This window comes from Lissotriton helveticus, chromosome 9 (assembly GCF_964261635.1).
Source record: "Lissotriton helveticus chromosome 9, aLisHel1.1, whole genome shotgun sequence".
NCBI lineage: Eukaryota > Metazoa > Chordata > Amphibia > Caudata > Salamandridae > Lissotriton > Lissotriton helveticus.
Genome location: NC_136070.1, coordinates 663,415,788 through 663,438,827, shown reverse-complemented (window position 1 = coordinate 663,438,827; position 23,040 = coordinate 663,415,788). Strand labels below are relative to the sequence as shown.

At 41.8% G+C, this 23,040-nt stretch overlaps 1 protein-coding gene across 2 annotated transcripts in view; it reads left to right on the top strand.

The window, feature by feature from the left end:
- The first annotated feature begins 1,870 nt into the window (after positions 1–1,870).
- The window catches only part of PACS1 (phosphofurin acidic cluster sorting protein 1), a 1,445,983-nt gene continuing 1,424,813 nt past the window's right edge, over positions 1,871–23,040 (top strand). For both annotated transcript variants that reach the window (XM_078660756.1, XM_078660757.1), the window contains exon 1: positions 1,871–2,285. In XM_078660756.1, the coding sequence (XP_078516882.1) occupies positions 2,125–2,285 (161 nt within the window). In that variant the 5' untranslated portion in view covers positions 1,871–2,124. The remainder of the gene's footprint in view (positions 2,286–23,040) is intronic.

The window sequence follows — 23,040 nt, the reverse complement described above, 5'->3', positions numbered from 1 at the left end:
TGCATTGACTTCACTACGCTCTAATGCTTACGTCACAGTTTTAAGAAGTCAACAGGAGCCACAATGGTTCCGTCATTACAAACTCACACAACACCGCTAGAATATTGAGGTTAGACCTTCTGTTGTGCCGTTGACATTGAGAGTTTCAGACGGAATCTTAGGAAAAAGAGCACTAATTATGGGCAAGGTGATATGTTATGTTTTAAAGTGTACAATTAAACTGCTGTGCGAATTAAATAATTTAGTTGAAACCCCATATACCCTTGCCCTCTTTGATTATAAACCATTATAGGGTATTCATTGCATTAAGCTATATCAAGTGCTTGATCTGAATTGTGGCAATGTGGAAGCCCACATGCAATCTGTGATTTATATTAGTGTGTTGTACAAATCAACTTATTCTTCTATATGTAACCCATAGGGTAAAGTTGATGCTGGACAGTGTAAGATCTGTAATATAAGAGTAATGTATAACAGTTACCTTAAGATATCATTAATTGCACAATCAAATGATGCAGCCAGGCATATTTGAGCAGCACTGCTCATACTGTGAGAGTCAGTGTCTCATATGAGGAACACCATGACAAGCGCTTTTGCACTTTGAATAACTGAAGTACTGGACTATTCTGAAATTACCCTTTTTGAACTGTATGTAAAATCTTGGGATTACTAATTCTTCTGGAAGTTGTGTTGCACAACAAACAATTGTCTCAATTGTTTTCCAGATGTTCAAAGGTAACCCGTACAGAGCGTTTTCTTAATGGTTGCATTGACTTTAGTTTTCGTGATTGAGGGAAATAGACCCTAAACCCATATTATGCTAGTCAGCACCAATGAAATTGATTTTCAGTGTGCCATACTCTCTCTGACTGCAGACCATGCTGCTCTCAATACTTATCTGTTTTTTTCCTTGAAAACTCACTGTACTGCTGAAACTCCTCCTGTTATTGTGGGTTCTGTGGCAACCTTGAGGTATCTCCACACAAGAAAGGAGGACGATGATTGTGTGTAACCCTCTCAACGTACCTTAAAGGCAGAGTTGCCACATCCGCCAGTTTTTTTCCTGTGGAGGCCAGAAAATTGTAAACAGCTGAAAAAGTTGTTTGTTCCTGCACCATAACGTCTGTGTCACTGGGGATGGTACAGTACTGGTCGAACAACATAATATGAAATTCTAGGCAATAGCTGTATGTGTTGCATAGCTTGGACAGTGTTAGATTTGCAGGTGACTCTGGAATATTGCTTTCTACTGTGTTTTGTCTTGGGGCACAGTTTTGTAAGATGGTTAAGATGCGCAGGGACAAAGAATGACGTAAAATTACCACTCCGAAAATGAGAAACCAAGTCATATAAGCTTTCTTAAAAAAAAAAAAATAATACAGAACAACCACATGGGATTTACTTTTCTTGACAATTTTTATTTACAGCGTTCAATTTGTTCTGGGACAATTTGAAGATGGCCGCCTCAGAGAAAATACAGGGCACTGCCGTTTACCATGCATCATTACTCCGAAGTGTCTCCCAAACAGTTATGATTGGCACGTCCCGGTTTCGAACACAGACCCATTTCCATTGCTTACGTCATTTCAATAAAACGAAAGTCCGCATTACAGATGTTCACAAAAACGACGAAAATGCCCTTTTAATGTTTTCTCCGTGAGGCTGGTTGGTCAGGCAAACTAATCGTCTGGTCCCGTGATCTGAACGGAAACAATGTATAGACCTTTTGCCTGACCATAAGATGGCAGTCTCCAGAACACATGCGCAATACAGAAGTCAGGCGGCCGCCACCGTCGCCTGTCAAGTTTGTAACAGCCTAGAAGGCGTGCCCGACACTGCTCTGGACCACTCTGGCAGGCAGCGGGGGCGTGGTCGACGCACCCGCAGTCGGAGTGGCTGCGCGTGAAGCTGCTCTACAGCTGCAGTGACAGGGGGTAGAGTGGGACGTTGCTATCTCTCTGTACGAGGCGCGAGCCTTGGAACTCCAGGGACACGGAGCGAACGGCCTTGCAGCGCATTCCATCCTTGCAAAGCTGCTTCTTAGTTGACAGATTGCGCGGGGACAGTGTGAGGAGCGCGGACAGCCCCCCATCGGTTGAGGCTGTGACTTAGAGGGTCACCCCCATGGCGGACCGCGGTGGGGGCTCGGGGGCCCCGGTCTCTTCCGGCGGGGCCGCCGCTGCACCAGCTCCACGCCAGCCTCCCGTGCCTTTGGGCCGCCCTGTGCAGATGAACCTGTATGCAACCTGGGAGGTGGACCGAAGCTCGCCCAGCTGTGTGCCCAGGTAAGGGGGTGAAGGGACTCTTCGCACCAGATGGGGACATTAATTGTGTCCAGGTGAGCTGCAGAGGATGCTTGCTGTGTCACAGTATGGGGGGGGGGGGGGGGCTATTGGGGGTGTTGCGTTGTTGCACCCAAGCCCAGTTGGACTACTCTGTCACATTCTTGATTCCTGGTGGGGGCTGTGACCAAGAAGGGTGTCAACATATGGCGTGACTATATAATAAGGGACTGGAGGTCCATATGTTGAGAAGGAAGTATTATGGTTAGGTCAATTGACAGTATATATGCTTATGTGTTTAAAAAGTTCTATTTGTGCAAGAACAATACTCGAATGGTCGTCAGAGCACCTCACAAGGCTTACTGGCATTTCGTATTCAATGAATACATGTTTGGGAGTTACCTTAATTCGTTGGGCGCACATTAGAATTACAAAATAGAGGCAGGGTTCAACAGAAGTTTAACGAAATAACCTATATCAGATTAACCCGTTACCGTTTCAAGAGCTAGAATTTTCCCACATTCAGCATGGAAAATATCGGACAGCATAGTGCTCATCACTTTGAAGAAGCATTCATTTTCCTCCAATGATGCAATGTAAAATGATTTGCATTGTAGGCTGTGAATCTCAGTTTTTTGACCATCAAATACATGTGCGTGACCTGCCCAGTTAATTACTTTTTCATTAATAAAACAGCCAATTGTTTACTTCGTTGCTTACTTAATTTATGTGAAACTCAGAATGAAAACAGTTTAATACCATCCACAAGGCAAATGGCAGTGGAACATGAATGTTAAGAAAATAATTAAAATACACATAAAGAAGGAGTTTTAGATAGGAACGGTTTATTTTTGTGATTTACTGCTGTGTTCGTGCTTGCTTCATATTTTTGGGTGATCTTAAAAAGGGGTGCTCTATCGCAGCTGTCTTAAAGTAGATGACACTTCTCTTATAATATTTCATTTACACCTTTCTTATTGCACTGCTCACTTTATGTTCAGCTTTTAGTGCATACCTCCAGGGATTTTGGATTGATGTAACTTGCACCGTTATTCCTTTTGTGAAAAGGTAAACGGAGCTTTGTTTCTCTACATGACTGCCCCCCCCCCCCCCCATCGTTGCCTTACCTGCATGTGTCGTAGATGAAGTAAGATACAAAGTATTTTTAGTTTTTAATTGTAGTATGCTGGTTGGCCATGAAGCAGTATTTTCACGCATGGAAGCGTCTTCCAGAACATTTTGCCCCTCTCGTAATGAGAAGATGCTCATTCCGAATCTGGTAACAATGTATTATTTTTTCCACCAATGAGTTTGTTACAAGATTTTATTTGAACCTGCCCAGGTGTCTCGCTTTAAACAAGAGGATTCATAGAATCCCGAGATTGTACACAATTTCCACAGTTCCTTGAGAGAGCTGGCTGTGACCATAGTGTGTGTGTGGCCATTATCCAGATACAAAGCTTTCCCTACTCCTGCGTATATCGCCTCGCTCTCTGTTTGCTTCTCGCCCCCGCGTGAGAACTGAGGTGATGCCCATGAAACATCATTGCTTTTCTTACCTGTTGTTGTTTGTAGAACTTGCCATATTGACTGTTTTTTTCTCTCATTTGGTAGCTGTCTTGAAGTATAGTGGGGACCTGCAATCATCTCAGTGGTCCCACTGCTGGAGGTCAGGACTAGTTGGACTGACAACAGTAGATAGCGTTTAAGATTGTCACTGTGACATATGGTTAGTCTTCGCCCTAGTAATGTGTCCCACAGGAAGCTGCTCTATTCTCGCATTTGTTTTCTTTAGTATCTGTAATACTGCCAGACCACTCTACAAGTGCCCCCGGTTTTCAGGGCATCAGATTCCTGGCTGGTTTCTGGTTCTGTCAGTTTCTGGATGAGGCCCCTTCTAGGGTGTCTGCTCCTCGAGTTAAAAACAGAAAATACCAAAATACATTGTTGCAAACGACTTTTTCTTTTGGATCATGCTTGGAATTTGTTGGCGTGTAACTGTTTCACTTCTGTTGCAACCGTTCAATGGTTTGAGTGTTGTGCATGATATACAATAGCATGCTTTTCTTCTGGGACATTCTTGATACGTTCTTATTTAATATATTGTGTCAGTTAATCAGATTTAGCGAAAAGGCTGTGCTTGTTCATATCACTTATTATAATCACAAGGCTGACGTTAAAAACCGGTTAAATACATCTTTCCTTTTTTTTGCATAACTGAACTATGCCTGCCTTTGTTTTCAAGACCCAGTATGGATCTGTAGTTGCATGAACGTTTATCACTTCCATACATTTTTTTGCTTCTTTGTCAATAGTACAGTCAGATTTGTTTAATATTGTAATTTTTTATATGTATGTCTTTCTTCAAGTGCATAAGCAAATTTTCCAGCATTTTGTGTTGTAACGTTTGTAGGGTCTTCATATCATTGGTGTGGCTCCTAATTTCTGTCCGGTTCTGTTGGTTAAGAAGCTATAGCCTGCTTTGTACTTTTTGTTTCGTCAGTGTTTATAGTCTCATCTTGGTAAGCAGGGTTGTCTATAGAGGTCAGAAAGATGCTCCATTCATGTTTCTGTGGATTCGGTGCTTCAATTGTGATTCTTAAGATTATAAGGTTCAGGATACAATTCCATGCCCATCTAATGTTAAAACTATATACAGAAGGCCACCATTGTGATGTCCCTCGCATTGCCACATTGCCATGCTCACTACCCCTCCTGTTTCCTTGCCATGCCCACTACCCCTCCTGTTTCCTTGCCCTAGATGGTGTTGGATAATTTTCAAGGTACACACAGTAGTCAGTAAAGACAAATCCATATTGGCATATAATCTCCATGTGTTTTACCTTTTACAGGTATTTTCCCACCTATGTGCTAGTTCACAGTGGTTGCCATGGCAGCTTTGTAATATTTTGTATTAAACTGTTGTGTTGATGTTGCTAACTAATGAACTGGTCTGTTTCTAACCCATTATAACAGTAACACTTTATTTATCTACGCTTCTGCCTTTAGGCCTCTCATTCTGTTTGGCATTATGGTGTTCCTCGATTAACAATTGGAAAGGCGTTCTCTCTTTGTGGTCGATGCCTTATTATTGTTTTTCTTTGGTCAGTAGAAACCCCTTTCCTCTGTGCAATCTGTATTCACACCTTCAACCCTTATTGGATTGGATGCACAGACACAGTGGGTAGATTTATAAAGTGTGATCTACTCCATGGAAATAGCTAACCACTGTATCTGGTCGGGTATACTGCCACAGTACTCGACCATCTTCGCTGAGATAGCGATAATGTTATGGGAAATAATGGTTAGACGGAAGAGTGCTTACAGCATATACTTCTACTATACCCCTTGCGACAATGCTCTCAAGTAGGTCAGACATATTTTCTGTCTTATCACAAATACGACCAGGGCCTTGCACTTCTCACTGGAGCAGTGAGCGCTCTGGTAAGACCCATACGCCTCTTAATAGTGGCCAGTTGCCCTGTGGCCTACTCCAACATTCCATATCTGCACCTTAGATTTAAGAAAAGATGAGACCGATGCAGAACTACAAATACTACTTTGCAGTTTCTTAAGGATTTCACAGTTTTTCCACTTTTCTATATTGTAGTATGAATTTCCAGCAGCACATCATAGTCGGACTTCAGAAGGGCAGCTCTCAAACTTCGTCTTTTTCACCTTTTAAGGAGCTCCTTCTCACAGTGATGGGCTACTGCTACTGTTGATTTTCTGCACCATCTGGTATTGGAAGACACTTGTGTGGCATACTTGCTAATTTAGTTTCTTGGGTTACTTTAGTTTCTTGTATCAGGGGTTCATAAAATGTCCCTTTCTTAGTTTGTCATCAAGAAGGCACAGGGTGCAGTGATGACGGGACCCATGCTTATAGCTACTGGTCCTGTTTCATCTTAGTTAAGCATACAGAGTAGGACCAGGAACATTAATGACCTCTTCCTATCCACAGGTGGCAGCTCCCAACTGATCGCCCCTCTACCCCGTGGAACACTTCCTATCCTCCCCCAACCTTGCTGCAACATTTGTTGTGTTTCTCCAGCTGTTTTACGAAGCGTAAACATCAAATCCTCCAATTTCTGAAGCTGTGAAATCTGTTAATGTTTACAAAACGCCACCCTGGTGTCCCTTGCCCCGTGCCAAGGGCGCGCAGTAACAGATGCGCTGTTTCTCATGCTCTCTATTTGCTTATTAGAGACTATCCGCCTGATTCATCAAGCTAAATTGCACTCGCAAAGGGGAAGATTCTCAGAATCTTGCCTTTTGCGAGTGCAATTTTTGCATTTGGGATTCATCATCCCAAATGCAAAATTCGCTATTTAAGAATTCGCACATTTGCGAAGAATTGAATTTAAGGAATCTCTATTTGAGATTCCTTAAATGCAATTCATGAAGCATTGCGAAATTGCGAAATTGCAATTTTGGGCCGCTATTTACCGAGAGGTCAGACCTCTCGGTAAATAGCAAAAACTTAGAAAAATGCTTTTAAAAGCATTTTTCTAAGTTGCATGTTGCACACACACATGTCCTTTGGACATGTGTGTGCGCAACACCTGTTTCAATTTGCATTTAAGGGGTGCTACAGGGTGTCCTCTTGACACCCCTGGCACCCTTTAAATCGCTATCTTATTTGCGATTAGCTAATTGCTAATCGCAAATAAGGAATACTCCCCAATCATTCCTATGGGCCTTTTGGCCCATAGGAATGTATGGGGAGTTATTCCTTATTTGCGATTAGCAATTTGCTACTCGCAAATAAGGAATGTGTAGGAATCGCTATTTATTTAGCAATTCCTACATGAATACCGTTTTGCGAGTCCTTAATAGCGATTCGCTATGAATCGCAATTAGGGGCTCGCAAAACGGCCCGTTGATGAATAAGGCTGTATGAATCTGATGCAGGATATCTATAAACTGTGGAGATACCACTGTATCTAGTCTGTTCTTTCTGGCCTAGATTGCTTTCTTACGAAGCCTGAATCCGGGCTTTGGGGTAACCAGGATCTTCTGATGTGTTTATTGCAAACTATCCTGATATGGCTTTATCATAATATATCTTCAATGCAGATTATATAATTGCAGGTTTTCTTGAGCAACAAAGAAGATAAGATGTAACATCTTTTGGCCTGCGTAAATCACAAGTAGAAAATAAGCCTTCTTTTCTGTGGAAATAGACTACTGTGGAAAGCTCTGCTGCTGTATCAGTTTTCTGTGTTTTCCTTTACAGTCACATTGACAGCAGGAGAAGGCAAGCAATGAAAGGTTGAGCTGCCAACTCTTTTTCTGGTGTCTGGTCAGCGCATTTCCAATTAGTAACTGTTGTGGTTGCAAGCCCCCTCATTATGACATTGTGAAATGAACATTTAAAGTAGATTTGTCACTGGCCCATGGGCTTTAAAAATAAATCCCAATTTGTGTGCTGCGCTGTTCTGTGTCTGACGCCAGCTTACCGCCCACCCACAGTCATTAAAATAATCTCTTCCTAGATTAGCTATCATCATAAGCAATATGGTTATTTCCTTTCGTTTCTAACTGCGCAGTAAGGTTATTACTGTTTCGCAAGACATGCATTTGAAAGGCAGAAAAATGCAAAAGGTTTTTACATTCTGCTTAAAAAGGCGAGATTTTGGAGTGTGGCGTGAAAAGCGTGGGATACAGACACCATGCCAGTTTTTAGTGTTGCAGAAGATCTGTGCAATAGTGAATATTTAGTTGTGAAAGAAATTCGAAGTGTGCACTATGATACATTCAGAGAGAGGGAAGGTATGCTTCTGTGGAGAATTAGGGTTTGCTGGTCTTGTGTACATTTAAATCTCTGAGTGCATCGACACTTTAGGGTATGGCTTGCGTTTCCAGGCCTGTTTAGTGTTCTGGCCATGGAAGGGTGCGGTCTTTACAGGAATTTGTGTTTCTCATTCTCTGGATAGGATTACATAAATATTATGCCGTGCACAACATTCCAGCTCTGAATCAATTTTTGAAGAGACACCACGTTGCTCTTGTTATTGTAATGCCTCTGTTCATTTTGGCAACAAATAGAAGGTGACGTAGATGCAGTACCTACGTCTTGTGAATCTCTGCTACTTTCAGAGTGATGAGCCTTATTTGGCCAGGGGTCATTTCTGCAGAAAATAAGGGCTGTGTAACTTCTTTTCATCCTCCGAAGCAAATATGTTGGTAGGAGTCTGCCAGGACTCTTAATACAGAATAAATATTTGTGCTGCGTCTTAGTCAAGATCTAATTTATTTAGAATTTGTCATACCAAAAAGGAGAATTGTTTAATATAAATGCTTTCTCTCACTCTATAAGTAGGTTTAACCTCCCTTTTCTTGTGCTTTTCATACACTTTCCTTTCGTGAGTCCTCTGGTTAGTCGTTTATCCATTGTCTGTTCTTCTTTGTTGTTTACTGGGGTCTCTGTCCATAAATATCACTTCTGTTATAACTGTCCAGTAATTGAGTAAATTGTGTGTTACACAGAATTGGATCCCACTTTTTCAGTTTCATCCTGTCTCACTTTGGCTAGCCGACCCTGTGTTAGGAGTAGAGCTCTGTGACGAGAATGTGTTCCAGTCCCACACAAAATGAAGCTGATGGACCACTGTTCTCCAGATACTGAAAGAAATATAGTAGATGTTCCATGCTTTGTCTGTTGGATGCACCGTATTGTGTGGCCTGGTTCCACTGTATTTAGAAAGGTAGAAAACTGCATCCCTCATAATAGATTACTTTGACGCAGTCTATTTAATTCCCCACTAGTATGAGAAGTATGTCTATTTTTGGTGGCCTCATATCTTGACAATAATGGGGGCAACGATCATAGGCTGAATTGCTGCTTCACTGTGGTATACCCATTTCAATCAAATGTGTTTCCCAAAATAACAAATTAATAATACTCCGTATAATCAAGAGTTAAGACGTGCCAGCAACCTATTCGCCTCTAATTTTTATGTCCGTTATAGTGAGTGTGATTCACTGTGTAATATGCACCTTGTCCTATGTTAGTATTTTTTATAGCCTGTCTTGACAGCACAGCTGTCGCCAGACAATCATGTGAGAATCACTTGACATGGGCTTAGGCCCCCCCCCACATGTTGGGAGCCAGGGGACATGTTTTAATTGGGCAGAAGTTGTGTGCTTCCACAAAAAAAGTGCTTTCTCTCCACAAAGCTGTGATCATTTTGTTTAACCAGCTGCCTGAGCTTACATTTTCAGGGGCACATACATGACATTGTAAAGCGTTTAAAGTGTCTTAGATAACTAGATTATTTGTGGTGTTTTTCTCTGGTTGTAGCACAGATGGGAGGAGGGCCGTCATTAGCCTACATGGATGTTTAGGTCTGACTTGATAGAGTAACTGTAACCTGATCTTAAACCAATATTATTCTACAGTTCTTTGCTTCCACGCAAATACTTATCCATTCTCATGTTATTTACATATGCTTCATATTACCATACAACATTCCTTTAAAGCCAGACCAATTGGCATTGCCAATGCTTATTTCAATGTCCGTTCCATTACAGATTTATTGGTGCAGTGGTAATGATATTTAGACTCCATTTCTTGTTCTGCCCCAGCTTCCAATTTTGGCCATTCCACTATTTTCAGAAATTGGGCTACGCTTTCTGGTGTTCTGCCTATCCATTAGCAGGTGCTTCTCATCCTACGTCAATACCTGTTTAAAAAAATCATTTCCTTCCACCAAAGCTATCCTTCTTCTTGCAGAAAACTAGGAATGCTTACCAATAAGATCTAACTTGGATCTTCTTGCTAATGGTCCTCGAAAACATGATTCCAAATGGATACCAGTCTTCTGTCAGTAGGGTAAAATCGGTATCTGAAGCTTTCTCCGGCCCTATTCATGTAGATTTTATCCCTCTTTTTCAGTGTTAAAAAGGATTTGCAGAGTAAAAATGTTCATTATTCAAGGTGGCTTGTCGCAAATATACACTGACTTATTACAAACAATCAATACCTTGTTCTCTTACAGTGAAAAAATGTTCTTCAATGTTATTAATCTTTAATGCATTAATCTCCCACTGTATGGAAATATTTGTACCATAAATATGGTAATTTTATTCCGGTTTACAGAGATCGAAGGACTTTTGTTATATTTTTAACTATGAAACTCTAGCTTCTGAGCTGCAGAGGCAGCTGATCATGCAACCCCATTTGCAATCTAACACTCTGTGCTCCCCACATCAGGCGGATCAATCATCTCTCATATTCTTTCAACAAGTGACCACTAGGACTTCTTGTCTGAGCTCTCCCCATCTTGGCACACGCATTCCCTCAATCGTCTAACCCAGAAAGCCGTCAGTATTCTGTCAACTACAAACATGGAACCAACTTGGATAGACATGCTCCATCAAAGTAAGGGCTGCTGCACTAAAACGATCTGTTCGTTGGTACGCTCCTTAGAAAAACCTGTAACCTTAAATGCATCATGAAACCCACAAAGTACTGCATCATTTCCATTGACAATGGAGCATATGTCTGTGGGCCTTTAAATAACATCAGATGCACATCTGCTTCACTAACAACGTGAAATGTTTGAAAGCATCTACCTATGAAGGTGGCATCCTTCCATGCTAGGTCACAGGCAGCTATATAGACAAGATGATATAAAATTGAGGTTTGAAAAGGCTTGACCCACCATTTCTAAAACACTTGGGAATTTTTCTGGGTTGTGGTCCTTACCATAATTTTTAGGTTTCAACTGAAAAGGCAGCATTAGCTTTCTTTTGTCGGAGAACTATGTTCTGCAATAGACTATACTTCGAGTGGTCTTTGGGTCCTCCCCTAGCTCCTGTTTGCCTTCTTTATTTAAAAGTTTTCTCCGAGCTTTGTTGTCGCCCTAATGCTAGGCAACTAACCAAATCATTCCTTGATTTGAAAAAATATTGTGTTTTAAACAGCACAATGAAGGCTAGTCCTCCTATGCATGAAATAATCAGTGTTTGAACATAGGTGATCATATTTAGAAAATTGCCTACATTCTTGCTAGCTGGATGTAATCTTGATCCAGTAAATGCTATACATGCTTGGGCCATGCTTTCACATGGATTGCCGACAAATGTGTTCCTGCCACATTAGGGTGGACTCTTTGGAGACATTATGGCCGAAGTAAGTGTTGTTTGAGTAACACGTATAATGCAGACTGGAGCCTGTGATTTAGCAAAGTACTATCACCTGAATAATTTATTGTTCAGTCAGATGGACAACACTTGACAAACCTAGGTAACATTAACTGCTGGTATTAAGTAACTACAGAATGGAATAGTGACAGCGAGCCTTATTAAGTATAACATTAAAGGCTTAGCGTTCACATGCGCTCGCCATGTTACAGTATAAACCTCTTACATTCAGGTATTATCGATTATGTAAATCTACCAACTTGCAGTAATAATTGTGTTGGATAGAAATAATAAATGTTCCTGTATATGATTACATTTAATCAGAGTGTTTCCGGCATTTAATATACGGCTGCAATCTAGGGAACACAATGTTAATTCCTTCTATATTATAATAGCTTTTTGCACGTGCATTGTTTAATAAATTGGTTTAAATTGCCCTCCACATTTGAGGGCTTGTCTTGCTTCAGTAGAGGTACATGTATGAATGGTCCCACGAGACAGATGGAAGCAAATTACATTTTCTTGCTTAGTGATGACAATATCAGCTTTCGTTTCAGTCCTTGTATGCTCAATGAACACGTTTCAAAGCTCTGCTGCTAGCAAAGGGTCCTTGTTTCCAGTAAAGGGCCTGCCTCAGTGAGCACTGAGTGGAATCTCTGGAAACAGCCATACTGTAGCAGGAGGTTAATGCACTTTTTGGTCCTATTGGTTTATAACATTTGAGAGCCGAGGGGCAGAGACCCCAGCAATATGTTACATAATATCTTCATTGGCCTGCTAAGAATGCCTTTTACAAGCAGAAGGATGGGACGTAGGAACAAGTAGGCTCTTTGGGATCTGTTTCAGCTCCCTTATGCTTTTCTTTCCTAAAAGGTTTTGCTAGTCTTGGCATTCCTTTGTTCTAGGAAGGTGCCCTTCTCACTTGAGCAGCTGACGTGGACTATTCAGGGAACCAATAATAGATGCCGTTCGGGTCGGTGTTGGACTTTGCTCACTTATTTAAGTAGTGCTAAGCAAATGTGCAGTTCATTAGCTCTGCAACTTTTTTTGAAAGGCATTAATTTGTTTTCTTTGTTTGTAGTGTGCAGTCAGTACGAGTTTTTCAAACTCTGCATACAGCTGTATTCCATAAAAAAAATATTTTTTATGTTAAAAATGAAATCCATATTATTTCCTTGCACACTGGCAAGCAGTCATCATAAGTGTACTCGTATATCAAACGAAAAACGTATTCATAAATACTGCCTTCTGGAGCGTTGGCCTTGTCTTCTTTCAAACTCCTATTACCCTTGACCAACATCCCATGTAATTTAGCTTTATATTAAGGTATTGCTTTCTCTTGAAGATGAGGCCATATCGACTGAAAATGTAGCCTTAAATTGCTACAAATTTGCACATTATCCCCATCGTCTGTGCGCCTGTGTGATCTCTCTCTAAATACCTAGGCACTCGAAGAGGTATCGAGCTCTGCCAAGTCTCAATTTCACAAGCATGTAAAACACTAGTAGGTAGTTAATGTTATACCCTTTCAGACCAAAAACAAAGAAAATTCATCTTTCCCCAACCAAGCAGGTGTTATGAAGCCTGTTAAAAGTGTTATGAAATTAACAGTGTTATATTAAAAGTGTTATGAAGTCTATTAAATGTGAAACTGCACTGTGGAGCCTGGCCCTTCCCAGACCCTTGGCTACTGATTAAGAGTTTACTGTTCATAGCAGATGATTTAATCCTCTAAATTTATATTGAGAACATGTGTCAACCCTGTGCACTCTTTAGGGAGCAGGACATGTAGAGCTAGCAGCTGTGCTTAACATGAAGGGATTGAAATACACACTCGCCACAATGCACTTTTTTTAGGTCGAGCCTAGAGTAAGCACGCGTGCACTGCTCTGCAAGGCTTGATGTATTCAGTTTGTGTGGTTTGGCCATGCCCACCACTTTTAATTGGTTACTTCTTGTGCTTTTACAACTGCTTTTCTTTTGTGTGGTTATTGGTGCTATTTGTCTCTCCTTTGGGTGTGTCCTGCTACATGGGTCATGTCGCTTCATGGCATTTTATACTTGCGGCGCACTCCTCCTTCTTTTTTTTTTTTTTTTTTTTTTACATTGTTTTTTTGCCGGTACACTAGAGCTCGTGTTTTGAGTCACTCTGTGCTACTTTGGTCAGCGGTTGCGTAGAGCTCTTGAAGAGGGAGGTTGCCGTGGAGCGCTGCCAAGCGCAGGAGGCATTTCAGCCCCTCCCACTAGTTTTAACATTGTCTCCATATTCACAGACTTAATTGAACCGTAGTTGTCAACACGTGGTAAAACTACATTTCCAGTCAAGCTGTGTCAGCGCATGTGTAGTACAGCAATTTGTCATAGGACCCCGGGTCTCGGCAGAGACCGTGTGCTTCCTGTCTGTGATTGGGGGGGCCGACTACTGCGACTTCCCCCCAGAGGCGAGTGAGACCTAAACAACTCTGTCCCCGCTGTGATGAGAGTACCCCTTCCCAGAGGAGATTACTCTCATCGCCCATGAATACTCCCATTGCTCTTTGTTTCAGTGCTATTGCTCAGGTTAATGCACCTGCTGCCAAGAGCATGAAGGAGATGGAGATAGAGTTTGTGTGTGTATTCTGCAGTGTTAGGTGCGACCCTGGGTGGTCCTCTGGAGCTGGAATAAAGGCTGCCCTTCTCTCCGGCCGCCACCCCAATATCACACACACATTACAAAATATAACTTCCAAGTTTTCGGTATGCGTACTTGTGAAATTTGCATGTCTCGTGTGTCACACTTTGAGGGACACTCGGTCGCAAGCAGCTGAAAAAGAAAATGGTGCAGAGCATAACGTTTAATTCTTGTTTTATTTTTGGAACCAAGGATCTTCAGCGCTTAACATTGTGAGCAGCACAAGTACCAGAACTCACTGGAAGAAAAATGATTACATTAACTACTCACACTTAATTTAGGATCATATGGAATCACCAAAGTAGCCCCAGTTTAGTTTGCAGCCTATTTTACATTTTGGGACTTAGTTCATAGCCAAGGTGAAAAACGCACTCAGTGTCATTACTGTCACTTTCCAGGACTAGGCTGGTATATGACAACGTAATGCATTCTGGCTATTGTAGTCTCAGTGGACCTAATTAAACTAACACATGATATCCGTTATTTAAGTGTGGAATGCAGAGGACCAGAAACCGTATCAATAGTGACATGGCGTAGGTAGTTGTAGGACTTAAGTTTCAAAAATGTTAGGAGCATACATTTCAAAATTAGTGGAATCACATATGGTGGCACATTGCAGTGTGCACACACCTTCCTCTGTTAACGAGTATAACACGGACAAGCCAAATGTCGGAGCAGTAGCGTATAGTGAGGGCCTCAGAATCAAATTGAAGATATTACAAGCACTTTTTAAAAAAAAATGTTTTTATTAGGTTTTTAACACTTACAACATAAGACAAATACCATGATTGTATATTGCGTTATACATACAGGGGTGACCCATGTTGCTTAGCTGTTCGTTGTGCGTTTACCCGTAGGGCCCATGAGCTTGAGTGTCCCTGCTACTCTACTGTTCGGCCTATAACATTTAACATATAGACCTTGGCGTTATGTGTTGGGGGTAACCATCAGTTAGGTCGGCGTAAGGCAAAGTATATGCATGACCGGTCCCCTGTGCAGCTCCGTTATCTACCCTGACAGAAAAGGGAAGAAAGGGGAAAGACAAAGGAGTTTGGGGGGGGAAGGGTCCCGCTTTAGTGTTTCCCCAGGATGTGGCCTTTTGATTGTTTTTGTCTAGCATACTCATGGGGGTTCGTACGTCACTAGGAACTTGTCTAAGGCTGACCACATATGCTCCTGTTGGGGTTTCTCCGTGGTGTGGCTCGTAGGGTTGTATTGTCGGCTCCTCTCAGGTATGTAACCCAGTGGAGCAACCCCCTGAAAGTGGCTTTGGAGGTGTCTTTCCATTTGGTGAGTACTACGTTGACTGTCGCCGTTAGCAGGAGATCTAGGAGGTTTCTGTCATGTAGTGTGTCAATATCTGCTGTTATAAATGCGGTGGTGAGTGAGGAAAACTCCTCTTTAATTGTGCAGTCTAAGGCTCCGTTTATGAAGCAAAATATTTTTCCAGAATTTTTTTTACGTTTGTGCAATGGAAGACGAGGTGTGCAAGGTCCCCCTGTTCTCTGTCGCAATTCCAGCAGCGGTCATTTTCCCTTAGTCCTAGGGCTGCTGGGCGGGCCGGGGTCCAGTAGGTCTTATGCAGAAGCCAGAATTTTGTCTGAGCTAGCACCAAGGAGATCATGCTATTTGATGGGGACAGCCAGAGGGTGTGTCTATCTTGCTCACTGAGTGCGTCGTCTAGGTGCGATTCCCAGTAGTTGTTTATGTTCTTGTTAAATTTGGAGGAGCTTGGGCGAAGCAATTTGAATATGTGGGACACCTGGTGCCCCACTTTGTTTAGATTCTCCATATAATGGATGATTAAGGGTATGTGTCTGCTTAGTTTTGATTTTGTTAGGGCTGTTTTTATTTTGGGGAAGTTATAGAGTTCTATATCTGGAAGGCTATGTCGTAGTTTTAGCATGTTGAAGGTGTAGGGGCTTCCCCCTTCCTCCTGCTGTGCTGGGTATGAGATCCCTAGTCTTTTCCAGGAGTCTATGGCTAGTGGTTTCCTCCTATATTTTATCTTTGAGTTTGCCCATAGTGATTTCCAGTTAGAGTTTTTAACTCTGTGCTCCATTTTTTGATCTACCTTAAGCAGGGCGTCTCTAGTGTTTTTAAGTATTAGGCTATTTTTTAGCGCCTGTTTGTTCGCGGTGAGGAGTGCTATTGGGTCGGTTTTGTCTAGTATGGCTTTCTCGATCCCAAGCCATACCGGAGTGTATTTCTGGTTGGGGAGGATCCAATACATTCCCTGTCTCTAAGTAAATATTGCACACTTCAGCTGCAGGAATAAATATCGGGCGGCATTTCACTTTATCTCCCGGGTCCTCCCCACCCCTCACCACCTCCGACCTGTCCGTGCTTATTTAACTATTTGTCTTCCTGCCTAAGCATTACTCACTTCAGCTGCTAAAACAAATATAGAATCTCTCCCCTGACCAGTAAAATCCAATATCATGATTGCTTAAAAACACAGTAGTTTATTTAAAAGCCAAGGCATTCTCCTGCATGCAGAGCATCCTAAATCAGCGTACATTCAGAACTCAAGCAGTCTTTCCCAATCTTCTCCCCCGCCAAAAAAAACAAAATACACATTACTCTCACCTGCTACATAATTCTATTACACTCCACGCAACACAATTTAACTCCATTGGCTTTGTTTTGCTTCTCCCCAAATAAGTTCTCTGTGTTACTACTACCAAAGAAACAAAAGACCTTTGTGATACCTTTTTTATTTAATTTAAAAAGCTAACTCGTATCAGGAAATAAAAAAATTAAAAAAACAAAGCCATTGCCAGACCTATTGGCTTTGCCATTGCTTGTTTTCGTCTTCTAAAAAAGTACGACTTTATGATCCTTAATGGTAGACCGCCTATGTATCGGCTCTGGGCCCAAGCCAGACTGTTTCTGTAGTCAATGCGCTCATATTTCGTAGTGAGATTTTGACTTTAACAGTAATGGATTTATAGATTGGATGCATCAAGGCATTAAAAGTTGGTGGACTTTAAAGGCGACTAGTGTATTTTTGAAGTACTCACTTTAAACGAGTTGGTGTAAGTTGTCATCTGTTTTGAAAGTTACATGGTTTAATATGGCCTTATAGCCTCTATAGAGCGTGTAGAACTGGTTAATCATTGTTGGATCACATTCAGTTTCCTGTTCTTGTTAGAAATTTGAATGCTTAAAAATGCACTGTGCACATTTTACAATTTAAGGGATAAATTGAGTGTGCTTATTGCTTGAATAGAGTATTAGTTCGCATTTTTACCTCTGAACCTTCCGGCCATGTTTAATAAATACTCATTCTGAGTTCAGCCTTGCCTGCGACTGTGTAACAGCACATTGACCATTCACTACTGAGTCCAAATCAAGCACCTGCGACAGGGTTTTCAAGCTCACACAGCTTCTTTGATCCTTATTCGGCACTGCGATATCAGTCATAATATTGGGTGTATCCGGGCTAGATTGCCTCCCTCAAGTGTCTGTGGTGGTCCATCGTACCAGAGGCAGGGGTCACCGCTCAAGTGTTTGGATGTACTGAAGTGAGGGTGAGGAGAGGATTAGTTGCATTTGAATGTATTAGGGCTGCATTGACGTCCCTGGAATGCTTGTGGTGCACTATTGTACCAGAGCTGAAGGATGCAGGGTGTCCGCCTCTAGTGCTAGAATGCGTCTGAACTAGTGTTCACCTACAGCTATATGGGAGTGCCTGAGTTAGGGTTCATCCCTGAAGTGTATGGGTGTACTACAGATGCATTGATCTTCCTAGAGTGCTTGTCGTATTAGATATACCAGAGATCATATATCCTCTTGTTTTTGGCTGTACCAGAGCTGGACTTAAGGGGTGTACCAGAGCTTTTGGGGCCTCCCTTCATTGGACGTGCTAACACGAGCTGCTTTGACCTCACTAGAATGCTTGCAATGTTTCAGTGGACCAGAGGTGGGGATGTGGGCGGGTGCTATGTCTCTATTGTTTGAATGTATGGAACCTGACTCAATTGGCAGGTGTATGGGTGTGCCAAAACATAGGGTGAGCAGGTCCCAGTTTTATGGACCTTCCTAGACTCGTTGCGGTGTTTGATGGAATCAGCACTCGAGATCGTCCCTCGAGTTATGTATCTAGATGTGTGCCATCTCTTGATCATTTGCGCTCGGTGAGTAAATTCCAGCCGCAGGTTGTTCCTTAATTGCTTGTTTTTTCATATAATGGGTACTGACTTATTGTATGTTTGATGTACAAGAGCTGAACATGGTGCATCGAGTATTTGTATTTGGTGAATATGCCACAGTAGTGGCTAATCGTCGATTGGTTGCAGTGTTTAGATGGTGAAGGCCTAGATGTTCTCCTTAGAGTACTTTACTGTGGTTCCGGGTATCGCCAGAGTGCTAATTTTTACGCAATAGAGCATTATGGCTTTAATTAAAGGATCGGTGGGTGAAGGATGTATAAGAATAGTGCTTAAACTTATCTGAAATAGACGGATTGATATTTTTAGAATATAAATAGCTGTATCAAATATCTTTATTGTATCCTTTGTATATTAAAATTTTTCAGCTTCAAAGAAAAACCATGTTGATGTTTTCAGAGTTCAGTTTGACTGCTGGCACGTTTCTTCTAAGCAATAATTTCTGTTTGACGTATTTTTTAATGGGTGTTTTGCTTGGTATTCAGCCAAACATGTATATGCTTGCTCTTCGGTTTTATTTTAGAGTAACGTGCAGCATTCTGCAAACACAAGATTCGTTTCATGCTCTGTTTTTTTTGATGTAACAAATCACCTTTTCTTTCCTTGTCTTTTTGTTGCATAAACATCAGTTTAACTTTGTGGCTGAAAACAGAAGTTTGTATCCTAGACACAATGAAGCACCAAAATTATGAAAGTTAGGTTTTTAAGAATGTGTGTGCTATTTGCTGACGTTTCTGAAATATCAGCTTCGAAGTGGTTTTATTAGCAGTAGTCACTTAATGTTGCTTTATTTATGTATGCATCAAGTTATATATCTTTGTAAGCTAATCCTATTTTTCTACAAACATTTGCCCTTCAATCTCTATTTGAAGCTGGAGAAAGTTACGCAAAGAGATGTAGGTAGACTTTTGTCATAGATACTTTTCTCTATACTGACTGTTCGCATCTCATAATGTATATGTGTGATTAAATTGTGTGAACTATATATTTTCCTAACCATTGGTAAGTAAACAATTACACGTTTCGGTCTTCCAGCACTAGGAAAGGCCCCCAGGAGCACATTTAATATAGCTATTTGTCTGCCCAAACCACCATTCTCTGCCCACCAGTTAGCGGTGTTTCCAGATTTTACTCCCATGCTTTTACCGTCCTAATAAATGCCGCCCTCCAGATTTTGACACTAAGCTAACCGATTGCGCCCTGAATCTTTCAGGCCCTTGAGGCTAGTACTGCATTTGGATTGTATTTGTGGAGCGCACCCTTTGAAGTGACCATTATCTGTTTGGCAACTATTAAATATATAGAACATTGTGTAAAAACCTTCATTTTTCCCCAGTTCGGGGATATTTGTATTTTAATGCTGGTGTTATTTCCCCCCCCCACATGGTTAATGATTATAAGCTGATGGACTTATCTGGATGGAAGGGCCTTGACTGCTATGAAGCTAGCCCAGAAAGTGATGGAAGGAATGTTTGTGTTCCTCTCAGCCATTGGTAATTGTTCTGGGCTTCAGTCTAGTCCATTGTTTATTGGCTTGTCTGTGCCATTACAGTAAGGAGCTAGCCATAAGCAAATCATTCTTGACATCTCTGAAGATCAGACTTTCGGTTCTGTGGAACGATATAACCCAGATGATGTTTTCCATTGTCAGGTTGGTGTACTAATGTAGTTAACTCGTTTTTATTTTCCGTTTTACAAGTTGTATGGATTTTTTGGGATGTAGTTAACTTTATAAGTCTGTATTTGGAGTATTTTTACCAAACCCTCGTTCCCAAAAAAACTAATGAAGGACTTCAACAGGTTGTGAAATATTTCCATATTACTTAGTATGACTTTTTTTCTCCGGTTGTATCACATGAAGCTAATCCCAGGCTTGCATTTTCCGTGGGCATCATAAGGTCAGAAATAGGGTTACCCTCTTAACTTTTCCCGCAGTGACAACCTCTTTTACAGCTAAGTCCCTCTTTTCACTCCACACAACATATATCCAGTCACCTTTGACTAGCCTTTCAAAGGCAAGTCCAGCTATTGAGTGTGGCATGTCCAGAGAAATTGTTCACCACAACCTGGTGTTTGTGAGGTGGGGTTTTGGAAATAAGTAACTTGTCATACCTTCCCAATTTATATATACCCTCTTCTGTCAGCGAATACTGGTTGACTCGGTGTTATCCTCCTGTAAATACTTAACACAATAACTGGAACGTGCCTTAAAGTCACGACCCAGCAAGGTCTTTAACTGCAGGGCGATTGACCACAAAACCAATTTTGTTAACTTGAACTGTATTTGTAGGCTTTATTGTCTCCACCCCTTTTCACTTATCTCTGTTCATTTTCTGTCTAGTATCGAACCTTATGACCTAGCTGTGTGTGGCGGAGATAATGTGCGGAGGTCTTAAGTCACATGAAGGTCCATGCACTCCGGGCTCTGCGCTCTCTGCTACTTTAGACACATTTCAGAAGGTTTCCGTGGATTATTTGCAGCTACGGTTCGTACCCTTTCTCCTGTTTCCCTGATCTCAAACACATTCTTATCGGGCTTGCTTGCTTGTCGCATTGCTGCATCCCGAGCAGAGAAGTGAAGCTGCCTTGAGCCAGACGGATGCCCATGGCCTTCTGCACGTAAACACCCCAGGTGATCTCAGGGTTCACCTCGTTCCATGCCATCCTGCGGCGTGCTAGAGATTCTTTCACAGTGTCACGTGTTCTGTAGTTCTGGGCGAAACACCATTTATCACACGCCTGCTCTTTCTGAGACAGTGAACGCCTCCCGAGCTATGTTAAGCATTTCCTTCCGTTTTAAACCGAGGGGACGTGCTCGGGGATTGAAGCAAGCTTGGGCGTGGGTTGGCGTAATGTGGGGGTGAAATGCTATTAAGAGTTGCTTTGAACTCTGCAAAAAAGAACTCCGCCAGACAGAACGCATGAAGACGGCATCGCTGTCAAATAGCTATTCAAAGCGGGAATCGGCGTAAAGAGCACAGTTCAGCAAACAACAGGGATGGAAAGCTCACGTTGTCAGAACACTGCTAATGCGTCGCATGCAGGCCTCGGCGCTTGTAAACCCGCAGTGTATGTCTAGGTTCGAGCCCGAGGGCGTCCTCTGAGCTGCTGAAGTTGCAGCATCCCTCGCACACTGCAATGCTTGAGCATCACAGATTCAAGGTTCTGCCATCCCCGAAGCACAGCCACAGTGTGTGCTGGTTCATGACCCTTACACATACCGACCTGGTCTCTGTTGTGAGACGAAAACAACAAAAGACTTCCGAGACAGGCCTTGAACTGTCGTGCCCCTCTGCACGGGGCTTTCTAGGCTACTCTCTGAAGGTCTGAAATGGGTTCATCAATAAAATGATCAGTAGTTCAGGACATTTTTTCAAAGTGGGGGTTCTGCCATCAGTATTACATCTCTGTAGCAAGATCCAGTGTAACGAAATAACCATTCCTTTACTGCAGGAGAGTGGTAGGTGAGTGGTTTGTAGGCAGTGTTTCATTTTGGAGCTTACTGTTCCAGATATATTACTAAAGCATGGTGTCATTTGCATGCGCTAACATAAGCTGTTTTACTGATAAAACTATACAGGAGACAAACAATATATATATATATTTAATGTGTGGGGTTTCAGCAAATGTTTATAATTTGTGCTTCACCTGGTAAAGTGTGTTGATCTTGATCATCTTAAAATGTATGTTTTCATCACACTTCAGAATTGCAAAAAAAAATGGGCTTCACTTATGCCTTCCTAACTGTTGATAAATGTTGGAATATTTGTTGAGTCAAGTTACAGGTCTATACATTTTGTTGTTTTGTTGTGTGGTAAAAAAAAAAGACATGCTACATCTTTTCCTTTCACCTCCGGTACCCCAGCAAGATTGTCCCACAGTTCATTTTACAAAATCCTCTCAATTTGTAGTCTGAGAAAGAAAAGTTGACCCCAATCTGCATGTTTTAAGAATAATCATCAACTTGTCAGAAACCTAGCCTGACATTTGACTTCTTTTTTTGAAGCATAGCAAAAATTCAATTTCAAGGTATTTTTATTGCTCATTCACCTTCTGAACTCCAGCGGGGTTATTTTGGGGGTAGAAGATCATGAATGCGGCATTTTTTTTCCAGAAGAGCCTGATTTTCTCTCTCTGCAATTGATGAGCTAGGGAGTACTCTTGAGCTGTGTAGCTTCTCTAGGTAGTAGCACTCGGTATGTGGGATACATGGATCTGCACAGGTCACTCAAGTTTGCTTCCTGTGGGGTCCAGGTTTGCTGTTTCTTTTTTGTGCTCGATGCAGTTTATTTCCAGTGAGATGGAAGCACTGTGCAATCTAAATCTAGCTTGAAGTTGCCATCTCCTCCTTCCCTTACCAAAGCTTCTGTCGTTATGGCACTGCAACTTTGGGAAGCTGTTCTGCGCATTATTTTATCCCACAAGGAAATTGTGACTCCAGCAGATCTTAGGGTGAAGAGCATCTAGATCGTACTTCAAAATGGAAACTTTAGGCAGACTACCTCTCGCGCATCTAACATAGTTCAAATAGATCATAGAGTTTTGTTTCTCTGCATTCTCTACAGCACCCTTTTTTGCAAGCAACAACACAAATACATTCAAAACAGTACATTACACCGTACCCTGAACACAAGGGTGTGGAAAACAAACTATTCTACCGGAATTTGGATGTTGCTGTTACACAACATTTCACTAGGTAACAACACACATCCAACAAAACACATAAAACAGAACACATACCACTCATCCAACGCCGTGCAGATAG